General features: G+C 40.0%; 1 protein-coding gene across 3 annotated transcripts in view; it reads left to right on the plus strand.

Annotated features, from left to right (window-relative positions):
• Positions 1–5200: 5200 nt before the first annotated feature.
• LOC306863372 (lanC-like protein 2) overlaps positions 5201–12604 on the plus strand; it is a 35952-nt gene continuing 28548 nt past the window's right edge. Inside the window, exons 1-2 of one of the 3 annotated variants that reach the window (XM_079406669.1) lie at positions 5201–5538; positions 11614–11731. In XM_079406669.1, the coding sequence (XP_079262795.1) occupies positions 5371–5538; positions 11614–11731 (286 nt within the window). In that variant the 5' untranslated portion in view covers positions 5201–5370. Of the gene's footprint in view, positions 5539–6675; positions 6728–11613; positions 11732–12604 lie in introns of those variants that run through there. The other 2 variants (XM_079406670.1, XM_079406671.1) reach the window with 2 other exon arrangements.

Below are 12604 nucleotides of genomic sequence, written 5' to 3' on the forward strand. Positions count from 1 at the left end.
AGGATCATACACTACATGACCGAGGATCACACACTACATGACCGAGGATCCTACACTACATGACCGAGGATCCTACACTACATGACCGAGGATCCTACACTACATGACCGAGGATCACACACTACATGACCGAGGATCCTACACTACATGACCGAGGATCCTACACTACATGACCGAGGATCACACACTACATGACCGAGGATCATACACTACATGACCGAGGATCCTACACTACATGACCGAGGATCCTACACTACATGACCGAGGATCACACACTACATGACCGAGGATCACACACTACATGACCGAGGATCATACACTACATGACCGAGGATCCTACACTACATGACCGAGGATCACACACTACATGACCGAGGATCCTACACTACATGACCGAGGATCCTACACTACATGACCGAGGATCCTACACTACATGACCGAGGATCATACACTACATGACCGAGGATCATACACTACATGACCGAGGATCACACACTACATGACCGAGGATCCTACACTACATGACCGAGGATCACACACTACATGACCGAGGATCATACACTACATGACCGAGGATCCTACACTACATGACCGAGGATCCTACACTACATGACCGAGGAACCTACACTACATGACCGAGGATCCTACACTACATGACCGAGGATCCTACACTACATGACCGAGGATCATACACTACATGACCGAGGATCCTACACTACATGACCGAGGATCCTACACTACATGACCGAGGATCCTACACTACATGACCGAGGATCCTACACTACATGACCGAGGATCATACACTACATGACCGAGGATCCTACACTACATGACCGAGGATCCTACACTACATGACCGAGGATCATACACTACATGACCGAGGATCCTACACTACATGACCGAGGATCCTACACTACATGACCGAGGATCCTACACTACATGACCGAGGATCACACACTACATGACCGAGGATCCTACACTACATGACCGAGGATCCTACACTACATGACCGAGGATCCTACACTACATGACCGAGGATCATACACTACATGACCGAGGATCACACACTACATGACCGAGGATCCTACACTACATGACCGAGGATCATACACTACATGACCGAGGATCCTACACTACATGACCGAGGATCCTACACTACATGACCGAGGATCATACACTACATGACCGAGGATCCTACACTACATGACCGAGGATCACACACTACATGACCGAGGATCATACACTACATGACCGAGGATCATACACTACATGACCGAGGATCCTACACTACATGACCGAGGATCATACACTACATGACCGAGGATCCTACACTACATGACCGAGGATCCTACACTACATGACCGAGGATCCTACACTACATGACCGAGGATCCTACACTACATGACCGAGGATCCTACACTACATGACCGAGGATCATACACTACATGACCGAGGATCATACACTACATGACCGAGGATCATACACTACATGACCGAGGATCCTACACTACATGACCGAGGATCCTACACTACATGACCGAGGATCATACACTACATGACCGAGGATCCTACACTACATGACCGAGGATCCTACACTACATGACCGAGGATCCTACACTACATGACCGAGGATCCTACACTACATGACCGAGGATCATACACTACATGACCGAGGATCCTACACTACATGACCGAGGATCCTACACTACATGACCGAGGATCATACACTACATGACCGAGGATCCTACACTACATGACCGAGGATCCTACACTACATGACCGAGGATCCTACACTACATGACCGAGGATCACACACTACATGACCGAGGATCCTACACTACATGACCGAGGATCCTACACTACATGACCGAGGATCCTACACTACATGACCGAGGATCATACACTACATGACCGAGGATCACACACTACATGACCGAGGATCCTACACTACATGACCGAGGATCATACACTACATGACCGAGGATCCTACACTACATGACCGAGGATCCTACACTACATGACCGAGGATCATACACTACATGACCGAGGATCCTACACTACATGACCGAGGATCACACACTACATGACCGAGGATCATACACTACATGACCGAGGATCATACACTACATGACCGAGGATCCTACACTACATGACCGAGGATCATACACTACATGACCGAGGATCCTACACTACATGACCGAGGATCCTACACTACATGACCGAGGATCCTACACTACATGACCGAGGATCCTACACTACATGACCGAGGATCCTACACTACATGACCGAGGATCATACACTACATGACCGAGGATCATACACTACATGACCGAGGATCATACACTACATGACCGAGGATCATACACTACATGACCGAGGATCATACACTACATGACCGAGGATCCTACACTACATGACCGAGGATCATACACTACCAGACTTTAAAGCTGTTCCGAGCACAACAAACTCACTCAGAAACATGAGCAATAGAGGAGGAGGAAATGCAATCATATATACATTAAAAACCATCCAGAAGTGAAGTTGTGTGACGACAGTGGCGTTATTTTCAGTGCTTTCTGCATCAAAGCCCTCAGAAATCTGATGTTAAATCCCATCTCACTGGTGTGATCCACATCTCGCTGCCATATTAATCTGCTTAAGGAGGTTCTTTAAAGTGTTTAAAGACACACAGACATCAGCTCATCTCAGCGTGTGCAGGTTAAAGCAACACAGGCTCGGTGTGAAGGAAGCAGACAGCAGACGCTCCGCTGAAGAAGCAGCACAGATGGAGTCTATATTTAGAGCCCAGATTCACTGATATATGCCCAGAACTCAAGGAGTCTCATTACTGTACTAAACCAGTGAGCTTTTCCTCTCAGTGATGATGTATGGAATATGACAGCAATAACCAATGCTGGAAAACATCAGCTTATAACATATTGTGACGAATCGGTTCATGGTCTTCCATCATATTGACTCTCACACCACACATCACTCTGGACTGCATTTCCCATCATCCACTGCACTGCTCACACAGCTGTCACCAATCACACGCTCACCTGAGAGCTATTACACACACCACATAACACCCACTCAGATCCTGTTCAGATGACGGAGTATTGTCTAGCGTTTAGCACTCTCCTAGCGTTAGCGACTTTACCAAGCCATTCCGTGTTTATTTTCTGTTCAGTCTCCAGTATTGTTCTGCATTTATAGCTCTGCTAGTTAGCTGCTTTACGGAGCCATTTCCTGTCTTAGTTCCTAGTTCCTAGTTCTAGTCTAGTTTAGTCCGGTTGTGTTTCCAGATTTCCTAGTTCCTGATTCTTGCCCAGGTATCTTGGATTAACCCTTTGCTTGCTGTTTGCTCCTCGCCTGCTTTTGCTCGTGTTCACGGATACCCCTCTTGTCTTGCTCTCTGGATTATGTCTGCTGTTGTTTGGCCCTGCCTGTGTTTGACTATGTCTATAATTAAAAGCTTGCATCCTCTCGACTCCCGTCTCGTCGGCTCCGTTACACATGATCCAACCACAAGACATCTATGAGTACCAGCACCGCCGTTATTAGAGAATTCATTACACATGTATATGTTTAATGAAGGCAAGACACACAGATGCTTTTTTTATTTTTTCACAATTGCAAGATAAATTTGAAGTTTTAGACAAAAAGTCACAATGAACTTTTTTGTATTTTTTTATATATTCTGTGGTGGAAATGGGCTTCCATAATAAATAAATACAAAACAGAATTGCTAGATATAAACTATGAATTAAGGGGAAAAAGCTATTTTTGATTGATTTATTTTCTAAATGGAAGCACATTTCTGCCACAGAATAATAAAACACTTTTCATCCCATAGCCTTTTTTCTTAAACTCAGCCTTTTCTTCTAAGAATTACAAGTTATATCTCGCAATTTATTTATTTTTCTCTGAATTGCAAGATATAAACAGAGCCTTTGTTCTTAAAACTCTCTCTTCTTTCTTCTTTCATCACAGAATAAAAAAAAGTAATTGCAACTTTTTAACCCAAAATTCAGATATTTAGTGTGTTCCCAGAATTGTGAGATATTAATGTTAGTATTTATTTATTTTCGCGGAAACGTGTCACCATGGAAACCCGGAGGAGAGGCAGTCTGAAGGCAGCCAATGATATTGGAGCGGAATGATCATTTCTCATCATGTGTTAATAGCTTGTATCCTATATTAGTGCTGAGCTGCTTGTTCTGAGCATGAGGAGCTGAAGGGATCTGTTTGCTCTATAATCCTGGAAGGAGGAGCGGGGTCGCCATCTGTTTCCTCCTATGACTCTAGATAGACGCAGACCCACCACCATCATCACCATCATCTTCATCTTCTTCATCAGCCGGAAGTGAGAGAGGACAGGACCGGCTCTCGCTGATCGCTTCTGAACGAACAGAGCACCGGACCTGACTGGAAGCATGTAAGTGCTCGTTTCCTCGTGAATGAGATGCTGTCTGTCTGTGAATGTGAATCTGCATCCAGTGCTTCTTCATCATCATCATCATCATCATCATCCAGCTCATATAGGAGCAGCTGAGAATGCGGCATATGAATATTTGATCATGGAAGCACGTGCAACAATGTTTTCATCGTCTTAAGATCTGCATCCGCACATTTTCTATTGCATAGTATTTTATGTGGCATACAATATTTATGATAATTTTCTTCATCAGGAAAATAGTTGAAGAAGTGCAGTTACAGTATCACTCGAATAATAAATAAAACAAAGGTTATTGCAGCATGTTTTACAAGAAAATCACATTTCATTTGAGTGAAAATTAGTTTTATAACAATATTGTGATTTAACAGCGACACCACTTTAATTTGGCTTAAATTAAATATATTAAATTAAATAAGAACATTTTCGTGTTCAAATGAACATCAAGGACCACAATGGAAACAAGGAGTTTTTTTTTCTTTGTGTTATCCTTGTTTTATTTACCACTTTTCTGTCTAAAAAATAACATTTTAAATTATATTTATTTGACAAATACATTTTAAAATAATATATATATATTTTAAATGCTAATTTTCTTTGCTAATTTGCTAATGCTAATTTTTTTTGTTAAAAACAAAAACAGCTATTTTATACTGTATTAATATTTCATCGTTTTATTGTTTTTTTATCAAATAAATGTAGTATATGCTTCTTTTCTATTGAAGGTCGCTAACCGTTTTCTGTAGGGACAGTGCGCTGAATAATGCCAGAGTGACTCCTGACCTTCATCAGTAGCCTCACCCAGCATCATCATCATCAGCATCAGGACCAGCTCAGTCCAGGAGACAAAACCGAAGCGCGTTTCTGCTGCCGCTGCCGTAGTGCGCGCGTGTCCCTGGCGGGCCGCCGTCGCGATGGGCGAGAGCATGTCGAAGCGGCTGAAGCTAGTCACCGGCTCCGAGGCAGAGATGGAGGAGCGCAGCTTCATCAACCCGTTCCCGGACTGGGATCCGAGCCTTTCCGTGTCCTCAGACCCAGCAGAACACAGCGGAGGAAACGAGCCGTTTGATGCCGAAGGAAAGGTTCGTGATCTCGCGTTATTTGAGCGTTGAACGCGTGTTTGTAGCATGCTAACATCAGCAGATCTCTGACTCTCAACATGGACAAGTCAAAAAACAACATCTTTGGATAATTCAGGTCTGGCCTTTCGAGCAGCTAAAACAGATAACAGTATTTAATGAACTGATCAGTTAATAACACCTGCATGACTGGCAACTTTTGTTCTTCTTTTCTCTGAAAGTCAGCTAATTTCATAGTTATATATTCCCTAAACATTCACAATTACAGTCTATATTTTCACACATTTTATGCATTTGACATAATTACATTTCATTTTGAGCAATATGTTAGTTTGTGATTGAATAGTTTTGGCACAACTGAGTGAAATACACAAACAAACAAACAAATGATCAAATTCAGCAAGAAGCCACATTAAGATCCCAATACCTCTGGAAATGAACCATATTTATTTATTTATTTATTTTAGTCATTTAGCAGATGCTTTTATCCAAAGCGACTTACAAATGAGGACATAAGAAGCAATCAAAACCAACAAAAGAGCAACAATGTGCAAGTGCTATTATAAGTCATGGTTAGCCTAACACAGTACAGATAAATATTATTATTATTTCAAATAAAAAGACATATAGATAAAATAAAATGAGAATAGAGAGTGCTAGAGTTAGAGGGTCAAGTAAAGATGGAGCAGATGTTTCTTGAAGATGGTAAGGATTCGTCTGCTGGGATTGAGTTGGGCAGGTCATTCCACCAGATGGGAACGGTTCATGAGAAAGTCTGTGAAAGTGTTTCAGTGCAGGTACGACTGCAGGAGAAATGGCTTGAAGGAGATGAGATGGAATAGGATCAAGCGGACAGGTAGTAGGATGACTGGAAAGGATGAGTTTAGAGACTTCTGCCTCAGAGAGTGGAGAGAAGGATGTGAACGAGTGTATGTTTGCTGGTAAGATATGTTTGATAGATTGTGGTGTGGAAAATTGTGCACTGAGGTTTGTAATTTTATTAATGAAGAATGTGGCAAAGTCGTCAGCTGTTAGAGATGATGAAGGAGGAGGAGGAGGAGGACAAAGGAGGGAGGAAAAGTTTTAAAGAGCATGCGAGAGTTAGGCGAATTGTTAATTTTGTCATGTGTGTCTTTTTAGCAGAGGAAACATTAGCAGAGAAGTCAGAGAGCAGTGATCGATATAAATTAAGGTCAGTAGGATTTTGTGATTTGCGCCATACCCTTTCTGCAGCCCTGAGTTTAGAACAATGTTTTTGGGGAACATCAGATAGCCAAGGGGCAGAAGGGGTGGTACGGGATAGGGGCAGAAAGTATCTAAACAAGACGTCAGAGTGGAACAGAAAGTATCAGTAGCACTGCTAGCATCAAGAGAGGATAACTGTTTAGGGGAGGAAGCGAAGATGAAACCATAGCAGATAGCCGGGATATATATAGAGCCTTAATGAAAAAAAGCTTAAGGACCAAAATCTAAAATGACATTAAGATATATTTAATATTTCTTGAGTCACAGCCATGCAAACTTTGGAGAAAAAAACTTGAAAAATGTTTTTTCCTATTTTTGAACTGTCACCATTGACACATAATGTAACAACGACTGCTAAAGTCAAAAACAGCTCTTAAATTCTAATATTTTACCATATTATTGTTTTACTGTATTTCTGTTCAAATATATGCAGCCTTGGTGAGCAGAAGAGACCCTTTCAGAAACATTAAAATATTTTATTCCACATTTTGACTAGTAGTATGTCCTAATAAAATAGACATTGCATAAAATAGACAGGTCTCTGCTCATCACACAGAATCCACCTCCGATCGTGCCTGTTTCTGTGCTGCGAACGCAGGAGGCCTTTCTCTGTGAGAAACACTGGTGACGTGTTTCAGACTCGTGAGCAAATAGTGTGCAGCACAAACACTGACCTGGAAACCCTAGCAACCCTTCACAACACCCTGACATCCACCCACAACTCCCTAGCAACATCCTGACAACTCCCACAACACCCTAGCAACACCCACTCACAACACCCTAGCAACATCCTGACAACCACTCGCAACATCCTGACAACCACTCGCAACATCCTGACAACTCCCACAACACCCTAGCAACACCCACTTACAACACCCTTGCAACATCCTGACAACCATTCACAACACCCTAGCAACATCCTGACAACTCCCACAACTCCCTAGCAACACCCTGACAACCACCCACAACACCCTAGCAAGATCCTGACAACTCCCACAACATCTTAGCAACACCCACTCACAACACCCTAGCAACATCCTGACAACCACTCACAACACCCTAGCAACATCCTGACAACTCCCACAACACCCTAGCAACACCCTGACAACCACTCACAACATTATTAATAAACATCAAGATTCATGGAGGATTTTTTCAGCCACCGAATAAAAAGAAAGAAAGATGAATGTCACTTTATCTCACAATTTGACTTTTTTCACCCAGTTCTCAGAATGGCAAGATATAAAATCAGAATTCAAAGAAAAACAACTCTTATTTGTGAGATGTAAAAACATATTTGCAAGATATGAAATCTGAATGAGATGTACTCAGAATTGCTAGATATAAATTCAAAATTGCAAGAAAAAAAGTTACATTTCTGTTTACTTGCAGTTCTGAGGAAAAATAATCTCTATTCTATTCTATTCTATTCTATTCTATTCTATTCTATTCTATGGCAGAAACAGGCTTCCATAAAGAGTTGAATAAAACTGCAGTGTCTCAAAATGTGCAGCACAATTATTATTATTTTTTGTGCATCATCTAATTTTGATCAAAAGCTGTGGTTGCTATGGTTATTTGGACATTCACTGTGAAAGTACCACACTATTCTTTGAACTGCACTGGAGAGCTGTAGTACATGAATATAGCAATCATTCAGCACATCATGATATTACTGACTGATACACCTATAGTACCAGAGTATTTTTAAGGTTATAGCTAATAATTTGTACTGTAGCAATTGTAATTATTGTCTGAGGAGTCCTTTAGATATCAGACACCATCTCTATATCGATCGACCTCTCCGTGGTGGAGGAAAGCTCCGGAGGATTGTGCTGATTTTCTCTTTGTATTCCCAGCAGTGGGTTCAGCAGGGTCTCTTGTTTCCGTCCCCTCAGCTGTCAGTCATCCTGTGCTGTGGATCTCTGCAGAAATACACCTTCATTATTTGATTCAGCTCAGACGGCAGCAGGGCTCTATGCTCAGCAAAGTCCACACATCACAATTTCTCCATTGCAGTACTCTTGATTATTATTTAGCTTTTCCCAGTTTTTGTTGTATCAGAACCAGAACATCTTAACAGCTGCATTGCAACAAACTAGAAACCACACAGAACGCTTTAGCAACCATAAAGCAACATCCAGACAACCACCCAGGTCATCCAAGGATCACGCTGGCAGCTTTTGTATCACATACTCTTAGGAAAATTCTAGTATAAATTGTGAAAGTAACATAATTTGGACTTTTTGCTGTTTATCTACATTGACTGCATTTGCTCAATCATTCAGCCCTGGGAAATATACATTACAAACCAATATTTTGTACAAATGTAGCAGGTCAGTATCACTGAGATACTATTATAGTGTTTTATTATATTATATATGTTTTTTAAATACACTTTTTATTTCAGTTCTTTTTGTACATAAAGATAAACTACATTAAAATGAGATGTTTATTTTTATTTTAATGTTTATTTTATTTCAAATACAATTTTCTATTTATTCATTTTTTTATAATTACACTGGTCCCCACTGACCTGATGCCTTATTTTAGCCTAAACTTGCAACCCTGTTTTCCATTCTGGAATCATTTTTATTCGACTGATTTAAAAATAAATCTTTCTTTTTATGAATTATTTGTGATTTAAATCATTTGTAAATTATATAAAATGTTTACTTACATTACATGTGAAATGACACACATTATGGTTTTAAACTCTATTTTCCAAATATATAATAAGTTTTTATATAAATTACTGTAGACTTGCTAAAAGCAAGTGCATTATCATCTGACTTCAGCATTTTACTATCAGCTTTTTGCAGTGCAGGCAACATACAGATGTGACAGCGTGAAATATCTGCCCCTAGTGGATTATTTTACCAATTCACAATTACTCCTTACTACTTATATTAAGATTGTGTATGTCAGTGTCTTTGTCAGGGTTGCTTGTTATAGGTGAGTGTCCTGTTATAGGTGAGGTTTGCTCCTCATTAGGATTCGCCTCACAGACTCACTGCTGCAGGAGAAAGAAATAACTCTGGATTCGATCCACCTTCACTCTGCCGTGCCCAAGGTTCCTAAGCTATTGAACTCAGACCTTCAAAAATAGCAATACACTTTATGATTTTTCCCCTGTGGCAGTAAACAGTCTGAATAAAAAGGACCTTTTTTTTCTTCTGTGTTCAAATGTGTTCTTTGTATTAGGCTGAACTCCAGGATCCCGGGGTGCCACATTTCCCTTTGTACCATTGTCAGCAAATCACAGATGACCGTTGATTTGGTATACAATTAGCTAGTCTCTGTGACTTTGTCAAACGTTTGCAAATGTTTGTGAAATGACTCTGTGTAATATTATCAGTGGTTCTCTGAGTAGTTCCTCAAGGCTGAACTGAGATGATGCATTGCAGGGCCAAGAAGTCTCTGAAGTACAGTTCACTTTTAAAGGTTAGAAGTGTGTCTATGTTGCAGTGGGTGTGCATATGCATATCTTTTTAAATAAAATCAATGTTGAGATTTGATTCGATATGCATGTATTTTGAATTTTATAATGGAGATTCCACAGGGCTCTGTATTTGGTCCGCAGCATTTTCGAACACAATGCTGTACGTTATTCAGTGCAGGGCTCGCAGAATCACTAGCCCGACGTCCCGGGGCTATTGTGTTTTCTAGTCGGGCTACAAAAATGAATGACCTCCCTGCCCAACGGGCTAACTTAAAATACAGGGCTCCCGCAGGTCCTTAAAAACTCTTCAATTTAGTTGTATCAAACTTAAGGCCATAACAAGTTTTAAATACGTTAAATGGTATAATAAATGTCTTAATTATAATTTCAAAAGGTCTTACAGTTTAGGAGGGAAAGACAAGAGTGGCGATACGGCTGGATTAAACTTCAAAAGGCGATGATGTCATTGAATAAATATGAGCGCTTTGCACGTTTCAAATCAAAACACGACACGGATGTCTTTTTGTGAATGTAGGCTATCTGAAGGGAACCGACTGTCTTCAGAAATGTGTTGGTGGCATTTTCATTTCATTTGACCTATAATGCCTGATAAAGCAGCGTTGGGAGGGTGCTGTATGGTGTTCTGGAAACTGCTATATTAGCTGCTCCTAAAGCGCCACCTCGTGGCAGAGAATGAATCTTCATTTCCAATAAGCCTTTCTTGTGTGGTCAGATCAATGCTAATATCGACCATTGTTTTTAAGCAGCAAACACAGTGTTGTAAATGAGAAAGAAGTAAATGTGCCGTCTATAAATCTAAACAATTAGACAGTAATATTTATTAGTTTTAATTTAATATAATAATTTATATGCTTGATTTATCCCTTTTCATAAAAATGGTCTAAGGCTGAAATGCTGTTGTATAAGATTTTTGTTTTGGTGAAAACCTGTATCTGAACTGTAAATCATGTCATTTTATGGCTTAATACTGTATGCTACCGTAGACATTATCCAACCCGCTCATACTGTGTTCATTTTACTTGTGCAGCTCTTAAAATGGGTCATAAATCTGCAGATACCTTGTAAATAGTGAAATAAAATTCCTTCCTTCATATTTGTTGATATTTGTGTATTGAAAATATTTTTGATTGACGATTAGACTCCTATCTGATTTTCTATATTAAAAAAAAAATATATATATTTTTTTGGGCTAGTTAAATAAATTTTCGGGCTACCAAAATCTGAAGAGTACCTGCCCGAAGGGCTACCAGGGATTTTTAAATGTTGCGAGCCTTGCAGTGCCAGTGTCATTCGTGTGAATTCATTAGTAAAACAACTATGAAGCCTGGAACCTTACTTACAAACTCTTTTTCTCCCTTCTCTGAAAATAGATCAGCGATGCCTTTCAGAAGAAGGTGCAAAGCAAGATCAAAGATCTTCTCCAACAGATGGAGGAGGGCCTGAAGACTGCGGATCCACATGATTTTTCCACCTACACTGGCTGGACAGGTGAATACCAAACACGATGAACACCCTAAGTTTAAAACTAATTTTGAGTGAATAAATGATGGTATAAATATAAAACACTATGACAGAATCGACAGACAGATGATAGAATTTTTATTCTTTAATGTTAAAACAACAAAACTATTTAAAAAATAGCTCACAACTCTTGACTGAAAAAAATACAGTTGCTTTAATAGGAATCAATCTATCTAGTGTTTTATTGTTATATTTGTGCATTCAGTTTCTTGAATGCTCTGCTAAATACACCTATTGAACCTGAAAATAAAGCACGGATTGTTTTATTTGTATATTATGTGTATTTGTAATGTGTATCTTTGTTCTTATTCTTTAATAACAAATATAAAATAATGACAATTTTTTATCTTCGCCCACTTTAGTCTAAATATCCACCATTCTTTTTTATATTTTGTTACCTTTAAAGGCTTTGTCTTTATAACAGGGAAATTAGTTTGGCTGCACTGCTCAGACAAAACAGTAAAACCAACATCGTGACAAGGAATCGTGATATTTCTAAAAAAACATGATGAGATATTTTTGCCATATCGCCCACCCCTACTACAAACCAACATTCTGTATATTGTACACACGCACGCACACACACGCACACACGCACGCACGCACACACACGCACACACGCACACACACACACACGCGCACACACACACACGCACGCACACACACAAACACACACACAGGCCTATATTTGTTTACTCATAGAGGGTTTATTTTATTAGTATTTAGGCAGTTTAAAATCAAAATTTTCCAAATATGCCAAGAAAATTGCTAGTCCAATATGAAATGAATGGAAAATAATAAATGGTAAAGTTGAATTTGTTCCATGTTTCGAATATGCTG

The sequence above is a fragment of the Barbus barbus genome, assembly GCF_936440315.1.
Source record: "Barbus barbus genome assembly, chromosome: 44".
NCBI lineage: Eukaryota > Metazoa > Chordata > Actinopteri > Cypriniformes > Cyprinidae > Barbus > Barbus barbus.